General features: G+C 51.9%; 2 protein-coding genes across 2 annotated transcripts in view; one reads left to right on the forward strand and one right to left on the reverse strand.

Annotated features, from left to right (window-relative positions):
* Nucleotides 1–25096, forward strand: part of TMCO4 (transmembrane and coiled-coil domains 4) — a 93906-nt gene that overhangs the window by 43555 nt on the left and 25255 nt on the right. Inside the window, exons 9-13 of the mRNA XM_067016143.1 lie at nt 190–333; nt 884–1003; nt 5739–5903; nt 6773–6909; nt 8364–8448. Coding sequence (XP_066872244.1) covers nt 190–333; nt 884–1003; nt 5739–5903; nt 6773–6909; nt 8364–8448 — 651 coding nt within the window. The remainder of the gene's footprint in view (nt 1–189; nt 334–883; nt 1004–5738; nt 5904–6772; nt 6910–8363; nt 8449–25096) is intronic.
* HTR6 (5-hydroxytryptamine receptor 6) overlaps nt 17730–25096 on the reverse strand; it is a 46886-nt gene continuing 39519 nt past the window's right edge. Inside the window, exon 3 of the mRNA XM_067016144.1 lies at nt 17730–20073. Coding sequence (XP_066872245.1) covers nt 20035–20073 — 39 coding nt within the window. The 3' untranslated portion in view covers nt 17730–20034. The remainder of the gene's footprint in view (nt 20074–25096) is intronic.

Raw genomic sequence — 25096 nt, forward strand, 5'->3', positions numbered from 1 at the left:
GGGTGATGCCAGGCTGGGAGCAAGAGTGGGGAGTGCAGGGGGATCAGCTGGGAGCCCACCCCTCCCCCGCATGCACATAGTAGGTGTGTTCACTGGTATCGTCCACCAGAGGCGGTGGGAGGCCGGCGGAGGGAGAACGCAGCAGGTCCTCTCTCCCACCTCTACCCACCACGGCCGCTTTCCTCGCAGGCGTGACTGGGGGTCTGGCTGCCCCTCTTGTTGCTGCCGGGGCTGCGACGATCATTGGCAGTGCCGGGGCAGCGGCTCTGGGCTCGGCGGCCGGCATAGCTGTCATGACCTCGCTGTTCGGTGCAGCTGGAGCTGGCCTGACAGGTAAGGTTCCGAAGGAGAGGTGGCCCAGATTCTCGCCAGTGAGGGCTCCCTGGGAGACGGAGGAAGAGGACGTGGCTTTTCTCACTCTGAGTCCTAGCGCTGCCAGAACTTACAGCAAACTTCACAGAGAACTGGGTGGATGGCTTGGCATGGCTCGGGAGAAGGCCGAGTTTGAGAAACTGCACCTGGTGTAGACTTCTTAGAAAACCACTTTCACTGAGAGGAGTGTGTTACACTCCTGAAGTTCGTGGGCGGGAAAAAGATGTAGTACCCACTGAATCAGGCCAGAGCGGCGGTTATGAACTTGGGCTCTGAGTTTCACCCCCAGCTCTGGCAGCTGGGGGCTAGCCAGCCTTTGGAAACCTGTTACCTTTATCTGTAGTCAGGACGACAATGGCACCGACCTTAACGAGTTCAAAAATGAGACGTTTGTCAAGGGACAGGGCACACGGTTGGCAGTCACTGTGAGTGTGCGAGTACACAGAGCCACTCTAACAGTCCCCAGGGTCCCCAGTGACCCCCATTCTCACTTTTGTATCTGGGTCTTTAGGATACAAGATGAAGAAGCGTGTCGGGGCCATTGAAGAGTTCTCATTTCTGCCTCTGACGGAAGGCAGGCAGCTCCACATCACCATCGCCATCACGGGATGGCTGGCATCTGGCAAATACCGTGAGGACCAGGGGCAGAAAAGGATGCAGAAGGGGGTGGATGTTGGCTGAGCTGGGTCTGTTGCTGTGGGCCAGACCCTGGCCTAGGCTCCTGCCTGTGTATGTCTTTGGGAGGGCGGGTAGGGGGGACCTATTTTTCAGAGGAGGAAGCTGAGACTCGGAGAGGTGAGATGACTTTATCCCACATCTGTCTTCCCATCCATCCATCCATCACCTGTTCATCCATCCATCTACCCATCTATCCATTTTCTGTCCATCCATTCACCCATTTAACCACCCACCTACCCACCCATCAATCCATCCTTTCCACCGAGTTTATAGAGCATGTGCCAGACACTGAGCCAGGCCCTAGGAATTCAGTGGTGAGCAGCACAGTCGTGGCCTCTGCTCCCATGGAACATATGGTCCAAGGCAGAAGACAGATCATTGAGCAAGTAAGGACAGGGAAGCTTTTTGGCTGGCACAATAGGGGAAGCACAGAGTGCTTCTGGGGAGTGAGGGAAAAGTTACTGGAGGAAGTGACATTTAGGCTAAGCACTGGCTGGGAAGTAGCCAGAGAAGGAAGGAGAAAGAAGTGAATACCAAGCAAAAGGGCAGCATGTAGAAAGGCCTAGTGGTGCAAGAGAAGCACAGGATGGCTTGAGCAAGGAGCTAGAAGACAGGAGTGTGGGTGAGGCCGGATCACACAGGAGCATGTGAGCTGTGACGAGGAGTTTGAATTTATCCTCACAGCAAGTGGAAGATAGCAAAGGAGTTTCAACACATAAATGAGAAATCAGTACATCTTGGCTGTGTGACCTCAGGCAATTTACTTCACCTCTCTGTGCCTTGGCTGCTTCATTTGTAAAGTAGAACAAATTATCCCTGCCTTTCAGGGCACTTACAAAGATTAAATTAAACAAGATAACGTGTGGGAAGCACCTTTTTTTTTGGGGGGGGGTTGTTTTTGTGGGGTTTTTTTTTGCGGTACGCGGGCCTCTCACTGTTGTGGCCTCTCCCGTTGCGGAGCACAGGCTCCGGACGCGCAGGCTCAGCAGCCGTGGCTCACGGGCCCAGCCACTCCGCAGCACGTGGGATCCTCCCGGACCGGGGCACGAACCTGTGTCCCCTGCATCGGCAGGCGGACTCTCAACCACTGCGCCACCAGGCCAGCCCAGCACCTGGTTTTTAGTGACATTCCACAAACGTTATTTCCCTTTACTGCTCTAATTTGAGCGTGTGTGTTTTGGGGGGATTCTGACCAGGGCGGCACTGAGGAGTAAGGCCATGGTCCGCTTACTGCTGGCTCACTTTTGCAAGTGCCCGGTGTGAGGCTCAGCGAGCAGGTCGTCAATCAGAGAGAGAGCGGGGTGGGCCAGGGAGTCTGGAGCGTCCTGACCGAATACACAAGCTCAGAGCCTCCTGGGTTCCCAAATTGCTGGGATACGAGGGCAGAAGCCACAGCTCTTCTGAACAGCACAGGAGGAAGCAAGTGAGAAAACGCCCAGGCTCTGTTTAGAGGCATTACTGGGCGCCAGAGTCTTACTGGTCTGTGTGCACTGGGGCCAGTCCGCAAACGGGGGACTCTCGAACAGTGACTGAGCGCTTAGCACCATGAGTCAGGCGTTTCACCCACACACTAAGAGCTTGATGTTCGTTACCTCGAGTGACCCTCACATCCACGCTCTGAGGTGAGGGCTGTTCTTGTCCTGATCTGGACGAAGAGGAAACCTAGAGGGATCACATGGCAGACAAGTGGCACATGCAGGATTCGAACCTAGGTCTCCTGACCCAGAGTTCGCGGGTTTCTCTTCATTTGTTTCATGATACCATCCATGCTACAGAAAGACTGAGACAGGAAGGAAGGAGCAAGAGTCTAAGTGAAGGAATTTGCAGTTCTGACCAGTATGGAAAGCAAAGTCCTTATGGTGGTTTTACCCACCCCCTTGCTGGGTTGGCCCCAGGGCAAAATCAAGTTCATTTGCTGGGGGGGGGGGAGTTGTGGGGGGGCGTTATCGTGCAATATGCTCCCTAGGCAGAGGCGGTGGTTACAAGAAATGTAACCAAGCTAGGTGAATGAAGTTCGGGAGGGAAATGAGTCACCTCGTCCTGCCTCCTTGATGGTCAGGAAAGAAGTCTCGTGTCATCACAGACTTGCTTCTGTGTGTGATGGGAATAAATGGGCTTTCTTGGGTCCACCCCTTTATTAAATAGGATTGTTTGTAATCATGATTATGGCTTTGTAGCTCACCACTAAGCCAGGCATTTTGCATGCATTGGCTCACTTAGTCCCTCACCTCAAGCCACGGAGGTGGGCATCATTATCACCCCCATTTTACAGATGAGGAAACCGAGGCTGATAAGGGCTGCCCAGGGTCGCCTCGCTAGTCAGGAACTGGGGCACGACTCACCCCCATTCTGTCTGGCTCCATAGCCCGTGTTCTTGGCCACAGGGTGATACAATGCAGCACTGCACTTTCCAGTTTACATAATGCTTTTCGTGCAGCCTCTCACAGGATCCCCACAACACCTGTGAGGCAGATGCCATCATTCCATTTTAACAGGTGTAGAAACCGAGGCTCAGAAAGAGTCTTGCAACCAGAAAGCTGCCGAGCCAGGGCCAGCGTCACAGCCTACCAACCACACACACACACACACACACACACACACACACACACACACACACCCCGAGGCCGAGCCTGGGCCAGCGTCACAGCCTACCAACCACACACACACACACACACACACACACACACACACACACACACGAGGCCAAGCCTGGGCCAGCGTCACAGCCTACCAACCATACACACACACACACACACACACACACACACACACACACACCCCAAGGCCGAGCCTGGGCCAGCGTCACAGCCTACCAACCACACACACACACACACACCCCGAGGCCGAGACTGGGCCAGCGTCACAGCCTACCAACCACACACACACACACACACCCCGAGGCCGAGACTGGGCCAGCGTCACAGCCTACCAACCACACACACACACACACACACGAGGCCGAGCCTGGGCCAGCGTCACAGCCTACCAACCACACACACACACACACACGAGGCCGAGCCTGGGCCAGCGTCACAGCCTACCAACCACACACACACACACACACACCCCCCAAGGCCGAGCCTGGGCCAGCGTCACAGCCTACCAACCACACACACACACACACACACACACACACACACACACACACCCCGAGGCCGAGCCTGGGCCAGCGTCACAGCCTACCAACCACACACACACACACACACACACACACACACACACCAAGGCCGAGCCTGGGCCAGCGTCACAGCCTACCAACCACACACACACACACACACGCACACACCCCGAGCAGACAGACTGCCGGACAGATGTGCACTAAACAGATGACACAAAAATAAATGGATAATTGCGGACTGTGAGGAGAACTCAGGACAAAAAAGTGCAAGATGCATTAGATCCCCCTTGTCAAAAGGGCCGGGAAGCTTCCCTGGGGATAAGGCGAGTCAGCTGGAAGCTCTGAGACAAGTAAGGGTGGCAGGTCACTCGGACCACGGGCAGAAATGCACGGGGCCCCTCGGTGCTCCCACAGCCCAGAAATGAGTGCCTGCATGATGTTTGCATGGCCCTCTCCCTCCCCAGGCTGAGAGCTCTTTATCCAGATGGCTCGGTCTCCTCAGCTGTAAGATGGGGCTCATTGTGATCAGTGGTTCTCCCATTTCAGAGGCTGTGTTGCGGTAAATCAGAGAGTCCATGGGAAAGCCCTCAGTGCAGAGCTGCCCAGCACTTAGTACTTGCTCACTAAATCTTTCCTGCGATGATGGGCGTCTGTATCCTCAGGGTCAAGCTCCTGGCCTGGCCTAGTCTAGGTACTCAGTTAAGGTTTGTGGTATGAATGAATGAATGAACGAATGAACGAACAAAATCAAAAGCATGTGTTTCTAGAGGGTAACCTGATGGATGATGAGGCTGTGAAGGGGGCAGGGGCCAGGTCACAGGGGGCCTGAGAGTCCTGCTGGAGAGGTGACAACATCCTCAAGGCAGAGGGAGGACCGGGAGGACCAGGAGGGAGGGAGAGAGGGAGGCAGACAGTCGTTACATTTTCCTGCTTGACGTTGGTCGCGTGGTCGGTACTGTCATCATCCTTCCATTTCCAGTCCCTAAGTGCGAAAATTGAGGCTCAGAAAATTCGGGTGAGCCAGCAAGCTCATGGCAGAGCTGGGCCCAAACACCTCTGCTCCAGATTCGCAGACTATCTCCCAGGCAGTGTTTGTTGAATGAGATGCAGCCGGTTCAGGGAGCCAGCTGCTCGTGGCCCCGTGTGTTCCTCTTGTGTGCTCTTTGCATCCTCGATGCCAGAATTACTGCACAGTGAGAGAAAATAACACTTTACATGCACAGCAGTTGGAATACTTAATTCTTACAACTACTCTTTGAAAAGAGATAAATACTAGTCTCCCGACTTGACAGCTAAGCAAAGTGAGGCTTAGCGTGGGATAGTGACCCAGGGTGCCCAGCTACTAATGAATGCAGGAGCTGGGTCTTGAACCCCAGCCTGCTGTCTCACAGCATGGCCCTGTGCTCTGTCTGGGAGCGTGTCTGCTCTGCTATCAGCTGCCGTTCAGTGGCGGGGGTGGGCCTCTTGTCTCCCCGCAAGGGTGAGTGGGCCCCTGTCGCCGACTGTCTGGGAAAGGGTGGGGGGCCTCCTCTATCACAGGAGAGACCCCACCTACCTGTGCTCTCCCCAGGCACCTTCAGCGCCCCATGGGCTGCCCTGGCCCACAGCCGCGAGCAGTACTGTCTGGCTTGGGAGGCCAAGTACCTGATGGAGCTTGGCAACGCCCTGGAGACCATCCTCAGTGGTCTTGCCAACATGGTGGCCCAGGAGGCCCTAAAATACACAGTGTTGTCTGGTAAGCCTCCCCTCTCCCCCACCAGCAGCATTCCCACCACTCCCAAGCCACACTGGTTCTGTACCTTTGCATGCCTGAGGCCCCCAGTGAGCCAGGCACAGTGCTGGTCTCCAACACAGAGAGGCAAAGTTTATGGTCTTCATAGGGAGGAGGCAGATAAACAGCCCATCACATTATCACATAGTGCGTCAGTTAGCAATTGCTGCGTAACAAACAACCCCATAACCCAGTGACTTAAAATAACAACCATTTATCACAGTAGCTCAGATGTGTTGAGGCTTCATTTGGCTGATCTTTGCTGGGCCTGCTCATGCATCTGTGGGTCAGCTGACTGTCCACTGGTCTAGGCCAGCCTTGCCTGGGACAAGCAGGGCAACTCGGCTCTGCTCCATTTGTCTCTCCTCCCCGTCCTGGGATCGAAGGCTAGCCCACACCCACAATAGGAGTGCACTGGAGGCCAAAGTCCATCTCAGGCCTCACATCCAGTAACATCTCATTGGCCAAAGCAAGTCACATGATTGAGCCTAGAGTGGATGGGCAGGGCAGGAGCAGGGGACACTGCAGAGTTATGAGGCCAAGTGGGAGGATACAGGGTAGAGTGACAAGTTGGGACCATCTCTGGAATCTCACACATGGCAGATACTTAAACATAAGGGATCTAGGCCATGTATCAGAAATGCGTGAGCTTCAGTTTTCTCCTGTACTACTTAGCAGTTTGACCACACATGGAAAACTTACAGATTCCAAGTTAGAGACTCTGGATGCATTCACTCAGGCATCCATTAGCCAGCCAACCACTTCCCTAGAAGGACCCCCCCCACCCCGCCCCTGCCACCATGGCCTTCATCACTGATATCCCTCCTCCCCAGGCCTTGTGGCTGCCCTGACCTGGCCAGCCTCACTCCTCAGTGTTGCCAATGTCATCGACAACCCCTGGGGTGTGTGTCTCCATCGATCAGCAGAGGTTGGCAAGCACCTGGCCCACATTCTGCTCTCCCGGCAGCAGGTACCTGGGAATAGCTGGGGCGGGGAGTGGGGGGAGCGGGCAGGGGGCAGGGAAGCAGGGAAGCATGGGGGCCGGCTTGTGCACAGACGTCATACCTAAGACAAGCCCACGTGGGGGTAGCCCGGTGGCTTTCGGGGGCTGGGGGGGTGGTCGTCATTGCTCCTCCGGTTCAAGTCATACAAGCACCCTAGGGGGACTTCCCTGGCGGTCCAGTGGTTAAGACCCCACGCTTCCACTGCAGGGGGCACGGGTTCGATCCCTGGTCGGGAAACTAAGGTCCCGCAAGCAGCGCAGCGTGGCCAAAAAACAAAGTAAAAATTGTCCTAGGATGGACCAGTAATAATTACAGGCTGTGCATCTCTAGCAAGCAGTCAGGTGAGAACTGACTGACAGGTCTCTGCAGGTGTGGACAAGGCCAGCTCTTCCTTTCCAGAAGTATAGAGCTACCCTCTGAGCAGATCTCCAGTGGCCCAAATACCACGTAGAACAGTTAGGGTTCCATCCACATTCCAGACAGTCCGAGGCAGGAAAGGCCTTTCACATCCCTTGGCCAGGACTCAGCCCTGCAGCTATCCCTGGCTACAGGGCAGTTGGAGAAACTTCATTTTTGGCCGGGTAACTGTGGGCCCAGAAAAACTCAGGAGTTCTCTTACCAAGGACAGAGGGAGAACGGGTGTAGGGTGATGACTGGTAGCCTTTGCCACAGAGTTCCTGCAGAATTGGAATACCGTTTAATGGAGGGTCTTCCATGGCAGTAAATGGAGGTGGGGGGGAGGGTGGGTACATATACCGGCCCAAAAGCAAGGGAAAGGAATGGAATACTGAGACCAGCTGGACCTTTGGAACTCGTCTGCTCCTGCCCTCTCCCTCCATGTAGAAGCTGTACCCAAATACCTCTCATGACTTTCTTTTTCAAGTTGCCTTTCCTACAAGTTCTTGAGTCAGAAAATTCCTCTTCGCATCTAACTTACAACCTCCTCTTATAGCATAAGGCCAATATTTCATGTCCCCACTTCCTATCTAGGAACAGAACAGTTGTGTCCCCTCCGTGTGACTCTTTGCCTTTTTCCCCATCACACCCGGGGTACCTCCCGCCTCCTCTCTCGGCTCCAGAAGGGCCCCGCTTCACTGCAGTCATTTGCCACAGGTAGATGGGGAAGGAGCGACGGCCACTGGGTAATGGTTTGAGATAAAACCAGGGAATTAACCCAGCCAGATGCCGCCTGTCAACCTGGGAAGAAGCCGGTTCCTGAGCAGGTGCCCTCCTGCATAAATGAGGGCCCAGACTCTCCTGATGGAGACATCGGAGCCTGGGGCCGGGAATAGCACTGGCGTGATTCATTACGCGGGAGGCAGGTGCTGAGAAGTGTGCAAGGCCACCGTCATCGGGGCTGATGTTTTTCTAGAACTGGCTGTGCACCATGCCCCCAACACCTGTGTCCTTTCTCCCCCAGGGCCAGCGGCCTGTCACCTTGATTGGCTTCAGCCTGGGAGCCAGAGTCATCTACTTCTGTCTGCAAGAGATGGCTCAGGAGAAAGGTAAGGCTGGCCCATTGTCACAGGTGAAAACACTTCCAGAGTCCATCCCCCCAGGCCAGAGGTTCTGCACTAGAGGTGGTGAGTCTTGTGACTGGGTTCCCAGAGCTTAGAGTTTAAAACAGCTTGAAAAAGAAAAAATAGTCATTTGGAAAATTGTTTGTTTCTTCTGTATGTAAATTACAGCGGGTGTGAGACAGTCTTATAAAAACGGCCTTTGCGTACTGATGCGGGTTCCTGAGTGGGAGGGGAGAGGAGGAGTCCGACATCGGGGTGTTGGCAGGGCCGCATTCCCTCTGAAGGCTCTAGCAGAGAGCCTCGCCTCTTCCGGCTTCTGGTGGTGGCCGGCAGCCCTAGGCTTGCAGACGTGACATTCCATCCTGCCTCGTCTTCACATCACCTTCTCCTTTGTGTCATCTCTTCTCGCCTAAGGACAGTGTCGGTGGCTTTAGGGTCCGCTCAAGTGCAGGATGACCTCACCTCAGGATCCCTCACTAATTACATTTGTGTGATTTAATCACATCTGCAAAGACACCTTTTCCAAGTAAGGTCTCACTCACAGGTTCTGAGTGGACACACCTTTTGAGGGGGCCGCCATTCAACCCACTACAGACACCTTTGGGAGTGTGTCATGCCACCTGAACACATACTTGCGGTGTTGATGCAGCGGAAAGCTGGAGGGCCTCTACCCTGGTCTCGGGTCGGTGAGGCCTCCAGGACTGAATGCCGGTTTGGGGCAGATCTGTCACCAGGGGCTGCCATAGCAAGGGGTTAGGGGGGTGAGGTGCAGAGCTCAGGGCCCTTGGGGTGGTCCACCGTGCGTGGGACCCGGGCTAACCTCTCTCCTGGTGTAGCACAGCAGCAGCAGAGAGAATTCCTTCTCTGGATGGGGGGGAGCAGCAAAGAATTTCCGGCAGTCTTTAACGCCCATTTTGTTGGTCAAAGCAAGTGACAGCCAAGCCCTAGGTCGGTGGGGTGGGGCCGTCCCCCCTGCCCCCTATACTCCTCCTTCCATCCACAGCGGAAGAGGAGGGGAGCAAGTGTTTGCTACACGGTGATCCAGACTGACTCAGGGGATAAAGGAGGGCGTGGGCCTCGCAGGCAGCTGAGACCTGGGGCTGAGCCCTACCTCTACTCAGCTGGGGAGGCTGGGTTGGGTAAGGACTCAGCCTCCCTGGACGTCGGCCTCTCCATTTGCAACAGGAGGTTCTTGTCACCTCTGGGCAGTGTCAAAGGCCAGAGAGCACGGAGGTCAGGCAGCCGGCCCAGAGCTGGGTCCTGGTCAACACATCCTCTAGCGGCTTTTAGGCTGAAGTATCTCTGCTGGTGTTGGGGGTGGCTGCACTCGCCCCCTGCTCTCTAAAGCTGTTGCCCCCAGGGTGGCCCCTGGAAAGCTGTCATCCTCTGTGCCGTCATCGTTTTGCTCATTTCCTGGTCATCCTTCCCCCAATCCGTGCAGCAGACCCATCTGCCAGGCTCCTCATTACCTGGATGACATGGTCTAGAGGAGAAAGGCATGTGTTTGGCTCCAGTTAGCGTAAATTACATGTTAACTTCAGATCGTTAATACAAGCCTAGTCTCCAATTCCCCTCCTGAACGAATTGAATTAATTACCATTGATCATTTGGACACAGCCATTGGAATTGAGGTCGCCCATCAGCTGCCTCCCGCAAGTGAGGCTGGAAACTGATGGGAGGGAGATGTTCCTGCCCTCAGCCTTTGGCGGGGTGGTTCTCAAAGCAGCTTCCTTCCCACCTCTCTCCTGGCCACTGCTCCCTCCCCTGACTCTTCATAGCCCACCACTGAGAACTGGGGCTTTGGTATCAGGCAGACCTGGATCTGGGTCCCAGCTTCATCACCGACGAGCTGTGGCACCTTGGGCAAGTCACTTAACCTCTCTGAGCCTCAGCTTCCTCATCTGAACGTGGGGCTTGGTACACTTACCTCAAAGGCTCTTCAAGAGGTTAAAATGAGACGATGAATGTGAAAGTACCTGCCGCAATTTGGGTTCACTCAGTAAATGCTTCTTCCTCTAACCTGAGGACCTACTGTGCACGGGGAGCTATGGTGAGTGTCGTGTAGATAGAGGCGCTTGTCATTTTGTGTCTACTTTCTGGCGCACACATTAGATGGTGAATTCCAGGTAGGCGGGATCTGCCAGCGCCCCACCATCTCTCTGGCACACGGCACATTCTGAGAGCTCGGGAAGGTGGGTGGACTTGACTTTGGGCTGACAGGCTCAAGAGCCTGGTGCAGACTCCCCATGTGCCGGGCCGTGCACTATGCAGGATCTCCGTCTCCCGGCAACCCCCTGGGAGGTTGTTATTCTCCCTGCTTCCGGGATGAGAAACTGAATGAGGCTGCGAGGGAAAGCCAGGCGGATTCTAAGAGCCAGAGCCGGGATTCGATCCCAGGGTGTCTGGCTCCAGGGCCCTCACTCCTAACAACTGTGCTATACCTTGCAGAGGACCCAGACCTTGAACGTGGGTGGCGCTCCTCCAGAGGATCTAGAGGGAGGGGAATTCCAGAGGGTCCGGCCGGCAGGGAAGAGGAAGGGCTCTCAGAGTGTCTGAAGACGTTGAGTCTAGTTTTTCTGCAGCCTGTGAGAGGGGACCAAGGTGGAATGTGGGAAATGGTTAGGACAGGAGCCTGGCACAGGTCTTGAATGTCGGGTTAAGGTGTTGGAACCGACTGGTTAGATGCTCGGCCTCTGAATTGTGCGACGAGTGAACAGCTGAGCATAGTCCTGCCGAGGGAGGCGCTGGGGGCAGGCGGTGGTCAGTGCTGGGCAGCTTGCAGTTGACCCCCCTCCCACCCCCGTGCACACGTTCTCTTTCTCACATGTGCACGTGTGCGCGCGCGCGCGCGCACACACACACACACACACACACACACACACACACACACACACACACACACACACACACACACACACACACACACACACACACGGCAGCAACTCAGCCTACCCCAAGGGCCTCTGCTGAATGGATGGGAAGCTTCCCAAATAACAAGAATTTGGTAGGAATCTGAATAGAAGCCCAGCGGCCAAAAGTGCAGCTGGTTTTCTCCCCATCCGGTCACCTTCCGAAGGAGGAAGTCACGGCCAGAAGACTCTGAACAAGAGTCTTTATTCTTGATCAGCCTGATCGTTTCCCCTACTTAATAACATCCCATCCCACCCTGTGTCTGGACGGGAGGTAATAAAGGACCCTGGTAACCCTTTGCCTTGACCTTGGTCAAGAACACTCCAAGAAGGGGTCTGCCCCTTAGTTGGCTGAGGCTTATTCCAAATGTAAACAGCAGCTGCTCTCACATGGGGGGAGCTGGGGCCCACTTTCTCCCTGGGGCAGAGGAAGGCTCCCCGTGCCATGGGGCACAGGTACGCTGTTTAACCCTGTCGGCCCTGCCGGCCCTCTCAGCTCCTCCAGGTGAACTGAGAGGCCCCAGGCCTCAGGGCCGTTTATCTCCCCAGTTTCTCTCTTCCTTTCCGGAGATTATGTAAGGTGACTCCTGGTGGCTTATAGAAATGGGAAGTTGGAAACAAAACACACCCACCTGCAGAGGGGAACTGAGGGGTCCTGAACCCGGAGAGCTGGGCGCTTGTGCGTGGCCTCCCTGACGGCCCCCTGGGGGGCCTGGGCCCAAGGCCACCCAGACCACAAAGTAAAACGAATAAAAACATGGACACATACACACACTCATAAAAGTAGGCTCACATTCCTGCGTAGTGAGTGTGGCCCTCATCTTCCTGTGTCCTCTTTCTCTGTCATCCCCCGTGCCCTCTTGCCAGCCATCCAGGGAGCCTCTGGCCTTCAGGCCTTTACCACTTAACCACCGGTCCCCACCCATCAACAGACGGGGGGCCAGACACAGCTGGAGGGATGGCACAGATGCAGGCCTTTGCGTCATTAGGCGACGGGGCCACACACCTCGTCCCCACCAAGAAGATGCCAGCTCAGGTGCTGCAAATATGTGGGCTGTGGAGCCAGGGCATCTGGTTTGAATCCCACACGCACTGCTAGGTTCACCTACCCCCTCTGAACTCCAGGAGACTCGTGTGAAACACAGGGGATTATAATAGTACTGCCATCAAGGTTGTAAGGATTAAATGCAATAGTAAATATAAATGCTGGCATATAAGAGCCTGGTAATTCTTGCTGAGCATTTATATTATGCTAAAATCTGTCTTAAGCTTTATAAAAGGGAGCTGGCTTGGAATTCCCTGATGGTCCAGTGGTTAGGACTCCACGCTTTCACTGCCAAGCACCTGGGTTCGATCCCTGGTTGAGAACTAAGATCCCACAAGCCATGCACGGGCGGCCAGAAGAAAAAGGGCGGGGAGCTGGCACGTAGGATTAGAGCACCACGCACACATAGGTGACCTTGACCCTGGACCTTGTTGAGGGAAAATCAGCCTCCCACCAGAGTGGGGGCCCACAGTTTCTGTTCCTTTCTGTTCCTACACCCGCCTTCCCCCCTCTTCCTAGACAACCCCCTCCCAAGTCCTGGCCTTGTGTTACGCGGATGGGGCACCTTCAAGTCTCCAGCTGGCTGTCTGTGGTTGTGAATGAATTATTCACCCTTTGCCCGGAGCTGCTGTTTCACATCTAATTCATTCCAGCTCAGCTGTCTGGTTTCAGGCAGCCCTGCTTGTTTAACACCCAATTAATCTGCTGGCTAAGGAGACCCTCTCCTAATTGCAGGAAAGCTGTCATTATCTGAGTTAGGGGAATGTAAAAGAGGAATTACTCTAATGCAGTTGAATCTACTAATTGTTTTCTGGGTTCCCTTGAGACCAAGTAATGAAATGTAGCAATAAATCCCAGAGTCACCCAGAGTACAGAATCCTTCAGCTAGCCTAGCCCCACCCCCTGCCCCCTCCTAGCTGCAGCCCATCCTTTTTTCCCCTCCCCCAAGAAAAGCTGCCTGTAGCATTAACTATCTCACAGCTTCATTTCCTTTTTGTAACAGCAGGGGGTTACTGCTTAGGGGATATGCAACCATTCACAAGGTGTTCCTCACCCAGGCCTGCCCCTCCCTCAAGTTCAGTGTGGGCAGCTTCCTTACAAATGGGTGTCTAGACTACAAGCCCCTTGAGGGCAGGGATTGTGTCTGACCAACCTCTGTGCCTCCTGTACCTGGGATAAAGCCAACAGAGAGTGCTCTATAAGTGAATTGTCTAACGTTATAAACATTCACATTGTATCAGTCAGTATAGGTGAGGTTATGCTGCAGTAACAAACATCTCCCAAATCTTAGCAGTGTAACACAGCAAAGGTTCATTTCTCACTTGTGCCATCTGTCCACTGTGGGTGGGCAGGGGGTTCTGATCTTTGTAGTCACTCAGAGATCCAAGCCAATGGAGCCTCCTTCAGTAGGAGACAGAGATTGTGGCGAGTTACACACTGGCTCTTAAAACACTTTCACCTGGAAGTAACACATCACTTTCACTCATGTTTCATTGGCCAGAGCAAGGCACGTAGACATTTCTAACATCCATGAAGGGCCAGTGAATGTATTCCCACCATGTGCTCCAGCCAGAACACCTTACTTGGATTGTGGCCTCTGTAATTAATTTTCAACTGAAGCCTCAGGTTCTTTATCTACAAAATAGGGACTTTTCTCTCTTCCTCCGCCTTGCCTCACAGCTTGCAGGATAGACGTACACCTTGATGGAAAGCCAGAGTGTGGCAGAGGATGCTTGGGTGAGAGCCCCAGCAATTGATGGTACCCAGGAGCCCAGGAGCTCAGCCAAGGGGCCCCCACCCAGACAGAAGCAGCAAAGATTCCCCAGCACGTTACCCACCAGAGGACCAGAGCTGGGTCCAGTCTGGCTGGGAGCAGGCTCCAGGCAGACACAGCTCTGAGCTGTGTTGATGGTGACTGGCTCCAGACCATGCCCAGGGCCCAGAGAATCAAAGGAGATGACCTGGTGAAAATGCCTTGAAAAGGTAGAGCTGCCCACAAATGGGAGTGACTGTCATAGCAATAGTAGTAGCAACGGCTGCCACTTACGAAGGCCCAGCTCTTTGCCTGGTTCTTGCTCACGGATTTATGTACCTTCTTGTCAACACTCACAACGACCCCATAAGATAAATAATCCTGCCCTGTTTTTCACATGAGAACAGTGAGATTTAGAGAAAGGTGGAGTAGCTTGCCCTAGAACTAAGATTTTGATACCTTTCTCTGACTCCAGAGCTCCTATTCATATTGTTATTTTGAGCCCTTCTGGCTGGATGTTTTCACTCAAAGCAGTGTCTCAGATCAGACCTCCCCAACGGAGAACTAGTCACAATCAAATTCACTGCATTAACTCATATTCATGAGGCACCTACCGTGTGCCAGGCAACATGCTGTGCTTTGGGGAGATGACGACAAACTAGCCAGTGCAGCCCCCGTCCTCATGGAGCTGACAGTCCAGTCTGTTAAATAATCTGCCCTCCCTGAGACATGAGTTGGGGTCTTGCAGATTGACTGTGGGGGTGGGCAGTGATGGATGTCAGTCATCTGAAAAGCACTTGGCGTGTAGTAGGTGCTCAGTAAAGGGAGCCTTACTGTACTTCCATACCAAGTTCTAGGGTAGCTGCCTGGTTGGGGCTGACACCCTTAATGTGAACCTCCTGCCCTTAGGTGGAGACATCTGTCTCTACCACTTAAAGCCCGTAAGTACTTGGCTTAGAAAATAGAGTCACAAGAAGCCAGCCCCCCAGGACACAGTCAGATGCTCAGCAAGGCTTCCAGGCCTGCTGTGCTCCTCCCACAGCCCAGGTAGGTGGTTTGGGTTTGCAGGGGCACCTCGGGGGCTGGACGCATCTGCCAAGCTTCCTCCATCAGTTAATCGGATTCTCAGAGCAGTCTTGCCCCATACATACTCAGACGTGGGCGGTGGGAAGGACGGACTCGCAGTGGGAATCCCTTGCCTTCTGGATGAGTATTTCAATGCTTTGTGGGGCTGAGGAATCTTCTCCATGCAGAAATAGACCCAGGTTCAGCGGGGCTTTACTGAGACCCCGCCTACCTGCTTCCATGATTGATTCATTCTAATCATCATCATCTCAACAGCTAACAATTATTGGGCACTTACTATGTACCAGGCACGGCTAAACACTTTGCATGCCTTATTTTATTTAATCTTCCCAATAACCCTGTGAGGTTTTAATTAGCCCCATTTCACAGATGAGCAAACTGAGGCTTGTTTACAGAGGGGAAGTAATTAGCTCATGCTTACAAAATTAATAGTGATGAAACTGGAATTTGAGTCCACAGTGGCTGAGCCATGCCTTTTTCATGACATGTTCTCTGATTCTTAACAGTAACCCAAGGTCAGGATAATTATCTCCATTTTACAGCTAAGGCTCAGTGTGAAGCAAAGCAATGTGCCCAAGTGGGTCCATGAGGATTTTTTGGTTGCAGGTCCTGAGATTTCCATCAACTGCCCTTCCTTCAGCCACACCCAGAGCTCTTCTCTCCCCAAGAATGAGAAAAGGGGGTTCAGGGTGACGCCTGTCTGCTAAGGTCCAGGCATCCCTTGCCTTTACACATGTTCTCGTGCCTTTACACTTGTTCTCGCTATCCAGAATGCTCTCCCCTCCCCTGACCCCAGGCATGGAGCCAGTTCAGACACATCCTTCAAAATGTGGCTCGCAAGTTCCCTCCTCCATACTCCCTGTGGAAGGAAGACTCAGACTTGGGAGCATTTAGGAAAGAAAAGTAGTTTTTGCAAAAAGGTGTAAACTAATTAGACTTTGGAAGGTCTGGTTTGCCAAATTGCACACACGCACGCACACACGCCCACAGCAGGTTCTTAAAGGAAAACACACGCTCACAATCACCAGGGTTTCCAAGTTTTCATCAGTTTGTTCTTGATGGAAAAGCAGGCATTTCTCCTAATGTTATTCTTTCTCATGAAGCCGCAGGGACACCCAGAATCTTCAGACATCAGCGTTCCAAACACTGGGGACAGAATTCTCATTAGGGAGTCAGCAACTTACGCGAAATGCTCCTTCATTTGGGAACTCGCACTGGACAAGGTGCCCCTGTTAATTCTTGCTTTATCTCAGAGGGTCAGGTGTGGGCTTGGTTTTGGTTTTGGTGTCGGTCGCCACAGATGGGATGTCTGTGCTGATGCCTGGCGGTGACAGTTTTATTAACTCTGATCCTCACTGCATCCTCATGGAGCAGGCATTTGATTCATCACATTTTACAGAGAGCGGACAAGGACACTGAGACTCAGAGTCAAAGGGATTTGCCCAGAGTCAGAGCTGGGAGGTGGCAGAGCTGGAGGTGGCAGAGCTGGGAATTGCGGCCAGTGCCCGGACCCTAAATCTGGGTCCCTCTTCTTCGTGCAGCCACCTCCCTGCACCCTCCCTCACCCTTACTCAGCTGTCTGTCTCCACACTCACTCACAGCTCTGGGTCAGGCATTGTCTGTCGTACTCACCTCTGTATCACCAGCTCCTGGCCTAGGCTCGGCACATACGAGGAACCCAGGACATGTCAGTAGTTGATGCATTAACGAGGGATGTGAAACCCATGAAGTTTGCTGTGAGTGCTGCCTGCAGAGAACGGTGCTGAGGCCTTTGGGTGGTGGAGGGCTCAAGCTGCCTCATCACAGTGGAGCCCACCAACTCCGAGACCCCGGCCAGCTGATCGGCGTGTCGCCCAAGCCTCCTAGTGACCCGAGGCCACTCCGCTCTCCAACTTCCCGGCAGGCATGATGAGCCAGCATGCTCACGGCCCGTGTAGGACTCCTGCCCACCCAGAACCAGGACAAAACGTGCACCTGCCAAACATGATGCTTTGGGGCAGGAAATGGACATAGCCAGAATTCCCAGAGATGAAGAGTCCACTTCCGACAATGGTCCATCTGCCAGCCGACAAGATGAATTTGCTTTGGGAGTGACTGATCCTCTGACCAAGAGTAGTTTTGGCCCTAGCAGGTGGCAAGAGTTGTGGGCAGTGCCTGAATCCAAGAACAGCCGCAATCCAGTACTCACCAAGAGGCTCTAGGCTCCAGATAAGTGGATTGTCCATCTTTCTATGTATTTACTTTCAAAGTTCTCAAAAATTGAGTAGTTGGGGCTTCCCTGGTGGCGCAGTGGTTGAGAGTCCGCCTGCCGACGCAGGGGACGCGGGTTCGTGCCCCGGTCCGGGAGGATCCCACATGCCGCAGAGCGGCTGGGCCCGTGAGCCGTGGCCGCTGAGCCTGCGCATCCAGAGCCTGTGCTCCACAACGGGAGAGGCCACGACAGTGAGAGGCCCGCGTACCACAAAAAAAAAAAAAAAAAAAATTGAGTAGTTGGAAAGAGAGCTCAATTCAGACTGACTCATGGTAGCTGAGCCAGGAAATGGCCACATGAACTGAGAAATCCGTTCTGCTTCAGCTATTTATGCATCGATTCTCCCCTTCATTCCCAAAAGATGTGAAGGGAATTAATAAGTGACATTTCATGTTGTCTCTGCCTGGTGGCCCTGTCCATGCAGTTGGCAAGACATCATGAGACAAGCCAGCTCGCCTGTGCATGTTTTCACTCATCCAATGAAAGCCTGCAGGGCCTGCTGCTCTCTGGGCACCGGAGCCCATTCATTACGTCAGTCCTGGCTCCCCCGTCCCTCCCCCATCTGTAAGCTGGCTCCATTCGATTACTTCTCCTTATGTCTTCAGGATGCAAGGGACTGTGACCAGAGTTCAAATCCAGCCCCTGCTAGTTACTGTCTAGGTGCCCTTAGGCAAATCACTTCACCTCTGAGCTTCAGGTTGATGAGTAAAATGGGACACTGAGGCCTTTGGGGCTTGCTCTGGACTCAATAACTACCGTTTATTGAACATCTTTGGTTCACTCATTTACTCAGACATCCATTTCTTTATTTACGCAAAGCCCATCTCCTGGATTTGCAGAACTTCTCAGGAAATAAGGATAAATATAAAACATCAGGACCAAAAAAACACAGATGTGAACAGGAGGCATGAGTGGACCCTGCAGCCAGACCTGGACCTGAATCCCAGCTCTGCCACTTACTAGCTGAGCACATGTACCCAGTCACTGTGCCTCAGTCTCCTTGCCTGTGAAATGGGTCTAGTAATACCTTCTTCAGAGCTTGATTGAAAAGATTAAGTGGGATAATATATGTAATGCATTTAACAGAATGGCTGGCAAGTAGTAGGTGTTCAGTAACCACTATCTTTGTCCCTGTTACTCTCATTACATACTCTCTTGTTATTACCCAGTTGCTATAACTGAGCTGTGACTTTAGCTACTCATTTCCTAGCAATCAAAGCAAAAGCAGAAAGCATTGACTGCCTGTTTCTCACTTCTGCAAGGGGTTGTGGAGATGCCAGCTCCAGGGGTAACAAGACCTTCCATTTCAACCTGACTCACTCTGAGTGTTGCACCCTCTCCTTCTAGGAGCTAAGTGCCCAGGTTCAGGCTTAATTAGCCATTAGAGCTTCAAACAGCTCTGCCTTTGGCTAGCTAGAAAGGTTACAAACCCGGAACCATGAGGATGACGCCATGGCTGGGAATGACCTTTCCAAGGTGCTGCCTAATTGTCAGGAGGGTGGTAGCAGGGGCGTCTGCAGAAACTCAGACGGGAGATAATGATGTCTTCAGCTTTGAGCACCTGGGTACTTGGAAGAATGTTAAATAGGCAACAAGTCCCAAGTTGGAGTCCCATTTGGGTAATTTTACATTTTGTAATTGAGCAATTGCTGGATGGGGCTTCAGGGGACTTGCCGAACCTGGTTCACAGCTTAGAGAGCAAGGTTTTCGTTCTTCCTGCCACATTTCTCTGCAGAAGTTTGACGGAGAACAGCTGCTCATCTTCAAAATGAGAAGCCATCGTTCCAAGATAGGGAGGGGGGGGAAGGGAGCTGATGTTTATTGAGCACCTACTGTGTGCCAGGTAGGAACAGAATCCATCTTGATCTTCCTCCCAGTCACCTTGGGAGGCGTGAGCATTACTACACCTGGATGCAGGTGTTACATTTTCCATTTTTACGAATGAGGAATCAGACGCCCAGGGAGGTTTTGTGACTTGTCCAAAGGCACACAGCCAGTAATGAGCAAATCTGGGATCCTAACCCCGATGTGTCTGACTCTAAACCACTTCCTATTGACCCTTCTTTTCTGCTGCCTCTTATGATAAGCTTGCTACCCTCAAATTGCCTGTAATCTAGGTAAGAGAATGGAATCCAGCCCTTAAAAAGGTAGATAACAGTACCACATGCTTCACTGCAAGGGCCTAGACATTGAGCAGTTCAGAAGAGAGAGCCTTCTCTTCCAGGTGGCAGGGAAAGCTTCAGGGAGGAGGTGGCAGCTCTTGAGGAACAGATAAGCCTTGAGAGGCCGTGAGGGAGACAAGAGGCCTTAGAGCCGGAGACTGGCAACAGCAAAGATCCAGAGAGAGGAAGTGAACGGTCTGTGGAGGGCAGGTGACCTGAGCCAAGGTTGCTGCTGGGAAGTTGGGAGAAATAAGGTGGGAGAGATGAACAGGGTCCAGAATTCCAGGGCTCGACTGTTGAGCGGACGCAGGCTCTGACTTGAGTCTTTCATATCAGCACTTTCTCTTGATGTATTTATCCATCAATCAGCAGACATCTTCTGAGGGCCTGCCATGTGCCAGGACCTGTGCAGGGCACAGAGGGGACAGAGATCAGCCAGACCCCATCCCCGCCTGCTGAGAATTCGGGTGGGGAGGGACTCCCTTCTGAGCATGCTCCCCACTCCATCCCCAGCCATCCTGCCTGCAGCTGCGCAAACCCGCCCATCTGCTGGTCCCAGAGGCCTCTCTTCTCTCTCATTCTGCTTCCTGAGGCCAGGATCTCCAGCCCCCGGTTCGATGCCCCTTAAGAGGATTTGTTGAACTGCACCGAATGAAGCCAGTTGATTGAGTGCCCTTCCTGCCAGGCCCTTCCCATGAAGTGTCTCTCTGATGGTCACAGCCAACCTGGGTAGGCCCTAGGCCTGCCTGACTCCCCCAGCAGGGCTCTCTCCACTGCCCCATGGGGACCGTGGACCTGTCGCTTTCATTGCCCAGCTTGTCCAGGCTGCACAGCTAGTAAAAAGCAGGGCCAGGGGAAAAAAAAAAAAAAAAAGGCAGAGTCAGGTCTGGAGCGGGCTCCTCTCAGGGATCCCGGGGAGCAACGGGTGCTTTAGGCTGTGGTCAGCCCACCCCTTGGCAGGTGGCCCTCCAGAAAGGTCCTGGAGGAGTGCCAGGCCCGGGAGGCACCTGGAGCATTTGTGGTTGCCACAGCACCACCTTGTGGTCACTCTTGGGGCTTGCACTTCACAAGCCCAGCCAGCATGGAGTGGGTTTCCAGCAAGAGCTCGCTGGGGAGCTGCCTTCCACTGAGGGCTTGTGAAGAACTGAGCAGCTGCTCCGCTTTCTGAGAAATTTCCATGTCACCCAGCTACATTCTCCTTGTTTGCATTTATTAGGCATCAAAGAGGCAAAGTGTGGGGTAGGGGAGTTCCCTGGCGGTCCAGTGGTTAGGATTCGGCACTTTCACTGCCAGGGACCTGGGTACGATCGCTGGTACGGGAACTAAGATCCCACAAGCTGCATATCATGGCCAAAAAAAAGAAAAAAAAAAAAAGAAAAAAAGGAGGAGGAACTAATATTTACCAAGTACCAGCTGTCACAGGTGGTTCCAGACCTCGTCCCATGGACCCTTCCCAGCAGCCCTGCAAGTTAGCAATTCTTGGGCCAGTTTCCAGATGAGGAAATGGAGAGGCGTGGTCTGGCCCAGCCCAGGCAGTGCAGGGCCCATCAGACCCCTGCTCACACGTTATCAGAGCAGAAGTTCTGCCCGCCTAAGTATGGCTGGACCTTTCTGGCAACAGCTGCCCAAAGTGTGCTGTTATTTCAATGAACTTTTTTATCCCCAGATGAAAATCAGGAAGAAATGATCTGAAGAAGAATTTCTTATAAGAAAAGAAAGAAAAATCAGATCCCATTAGTGATGTCATCTTCTTTTTATTTATTTATTTATTTATTTTTAAATTTTACTTGCTGTGGTAAGAGTACTTAGCATGAGATCTACCCTCTTTTTTTTTTTTTTTTTTGGCGGTACACGAGCCTCTCACTGTTGTGGCCTCTCCCGTTGCGGAGCACAGGCTCCCGACGCGCAGGCTCAGCGGCCATGACTCACGGGCCCAGCGGCTCCATGGCATGTGGGATCTTCCCGGACCGGGGCACGAACCCGTGTCCCCTGCATCGGCAGGCAGACTCTCAACCACTGCGCCACCAGGGAAGCCCTGTCATCTTCTTTTTAAATGACCAAAACTACACAAGATCACGGTCCTGTGGCACTTTTTTTTTTTTTTAAGATGGAAGGGAACTGAGATGGGGTTGTTTCTGAGAATTCCACAGCATCCCAGACATCACTGGGGGGCCCTGCCATGTGACAGACCTCAGTGGAGAAAGTCATTGGCAGAGAATAGGAAGAGCAATGGACATCTCCCATTACCCATCTGGGGACCTAGACTCAGGCTAAGGAGGTCCGTGGACACACACTCGTGCTCACGGGGGCATTCAAAGATGCAGGGTGCTGCCAGACCTGAGCCGCTTAGCGATCCAGGGCTTCACGGTTTGGCAGAGCTATTCATGCAAGGAGATGGCGGAGTTTGTGAGAAAGACATTACTACCAGCAGCCTTATCGGTGATCTCTGCCCTCCTTACCAGCAGTCACTGTGCCATCTGTTTCAGAACCAGAATAGAGTTGTAAAGCTTGGGAGGGGGTAAGAGGAAGCAACCATGGGGAAATCTTATTTTGTACCTGGATCCAGTCACATTAAGTAAATTACCCAGTTGAAACATGACCACCTTTTAAAATAACTGCTGTCAGAAAGCGAACCTGACACTGTAGCCCAGAGAACATCAAAAGTTAAGTGGGGCTTCCCTGGTGGCGCAGTGGTTGAGAGTCCGCCTGCCGATGCAGGGGACGCGGGTTCGTGCCCCGGTCCAGGAGGATCCCACATGCCGCGGAGCAGGTGGGCCCGTGAGCCATGGCCGCTGAGCCTGCGCGTCCGGAGCCTGTGCTCCGCGGCGGGAGAGGCCACAACAGTGAGAGGCCCGCGTACCGCAAAAAAAAAAAAAAAGTTAAGTGGACTCAGACTTGCTAAACTCTAAGCAATGCTGTGGACAGCAGGTTGTCACCGCTAGCGGAATGATGGTAACCACTGTGGGTTCACAGCCAGGTCCCCGACCACAGGCATTTTCCTACAGGACCATGATTTGTGTTATTTCTGTTTAGCATGGGTGTTCCAATTTAATATTTTTATATCAATTCATAATCTTTACCTAAATGTATTTATTTTGTAAGGAACCATTACCTCCGCTGGAAACCGAGTATTATCATACATGAAAAGAATCATTAAAAAATGAAAACATTAAAAAGAAAACAATGCTATTAAGATCTAGCATGATGTTGTCACCTGCCAAAGACCCTGAGCCTGAGACCTATCCTTTTCCTTTTAAAGAAGAGATGACTAACATACAGTGAAGAAATATTACAGCTATTAGCAATTTCTGGAGTGGCAACGGTGTGAACTAATCAGCCTGAAAATTCTCTCGCTACAAATACTCCAGAAATGCTAGATGAACTACAGCAAATACCTCTTTAAATGCTTAGCTGGGCTCCCAAGAAGTAAAGGAAATCACTAGAGGTGAGGAACAAGGTGGGAGCAGAAAACCAGAGTAATAAGCATGTTGCCCTGACTGGGGGGAAAAAATATATCTCCTTGGGGAATTCAGAGACCCAGGGCCATGCCTCACTCGGGTTTAGGGTTCACATTTGTACCACCTGCATGATCCAGGAGTTCCCTAAGTCAAAAAATTGACACCAGACTAGTCCGGGGAAAAATAGGTCCTCAATCCAAACTACACAGATTCCCATGTAAGAGCAGATTTAAAGATGAGCTCGTATTCCAGACTTAAAAAACACATGGGTGGGGGGGAAAACACCATGTGGGAAAGTCACAAACAAACAAACATCAGGATTAGATGCTCAGTCTAAAAGAACAGCCTGAAAGAGCTTCCCCCTCAAAAAATAGGCAGGTTTACAATTATTAAAGATATAAATTAAAACATTGAAAAATAAATGGAAAGAGTAAGACATTGAAAAAAGAACAGGGAGATTTTTAAATAAATCAAATGGAACTTTTAGAAATGAAAATACAGTCATTGAAATTAAAACCTTGGTGGATGAATTAAACAACAGATTAGACAAATCTAAAGAGAGAAATAATGAACTGGAAGATTGATTTGAAGAAATTACAATGCATCACAGAGAGATAAAGAGATAGAAGATAGGAAAGAGAAGTTAAGTTCAACATTTGCCTAATACCAACTCCAAGAATAAGAGATTAAGAGAGAGATACAGTTTATTGACTGAGAGTTTTCCAGACTTGATTCCTGAGGTTCAAGGAACATGAGTCTTGAGAAGGATAAATATTTTACACCTACGCACATCATAGTGAAATTGCAGAACTCCAAAGATAAAGAGAAATTATTTAAATGATTACTTTAAAATGATTTTTTAAATGATTACTTACAAAGAAAGCTCAACTAGACTGATGAGACTTCTCAAAACAATAGAAGCCAGAAAAGAAAGAAAAAGAACTGTCCATCTAAAATTCTATATCCAGCTAAACTATCATTCAAAATGGAAGCCAAAAGGTATTTTCAAAGACTGAGCAAGTTTACCTTTAAGAGACCCTTGCTGCAATACCTACTCAAAGATCTACTTCAAAAAACAATGTATATTACTGTGATAACACAGAAAGAATAGCACTGTTCCCAGAATCCAGGGCCATGCTGGTAAACACTAGCTGCCTTTATCATAATTGAATAAGAGCCTCCAGACCCTGCTCTGTGGCTGTGACCTCTGGCCCTCTGAATCTGGTGTTTGTGCTTGATCTTGAACTTGATCGAGATCAGTACTTGAACACCCCACCTTGATCTTGCCTAAAGGATTCTGCCTTGGCCTACTTTTCCAGTTCTCTAGGTGGATCCTGCCTTCACTCAGGGTCCCCAAACCACATCCCTGGAAACAGCCACTTGGAAACAGCCTGGCTGGGCCACCCCAGCACCCTGGCATCATTCCCACCCAGTGTTCTTCCCTCTCCTTCCCCTTTTCACTAAGTGAGAATTCAAAGAAACATTCATCTAGTACTGGTATCATCAGGGATTTTTTTAACCCGTTGCTTATTGCACAAGACCTATCAGTACTTTGCAGTGTTTCAGATATATCGTGTATATCTGTGGTAGACTGATTGCAAAAAATGGCCCTACTTCTCCACCTCTCCCTGTATCCACATCCTTTTCAATATGACCCCGAATCTCTTCCCATCAAGTGGAGTCAGTTTCTTCAGCCCATTCTTGAATCTGGGCTGGCCTTGTGACTTGCATTCACTAAAAAAGGTAGAGGAAATGACATCATGTCAGTTTCAAGGCTAGGCTTCAGAAGGCCTTGCACATGGATTCCACCCTCCTAGAACCTTGCCATTGTCTTAAGAACAAGGCAAGGCTAGCCCACTGGCGGCTGGCAGATTACATGGGGCAAAGCCAAGTTATCTTAGCCAGCCCCCAGCCTACCCACCAGCTGGCTGTAGACACATGAGTGAGCCCAGTGGGATCAAGCATGCCT

The sequence above is a fragment of the Kogia breviceps genome, chromosome 1, assembly GCF_026419965.1.
Source record: "Kogia breviceps isolate mKogBre1 chromosome 1, mKogBre1 haplotype 1, whole genome shotgun sequence".
NCBI lineage: Eukaryota > Metazoa > Chordata > Mammalia > Artiodactyla > Physeteridae > Kogia > Kogia breviceps.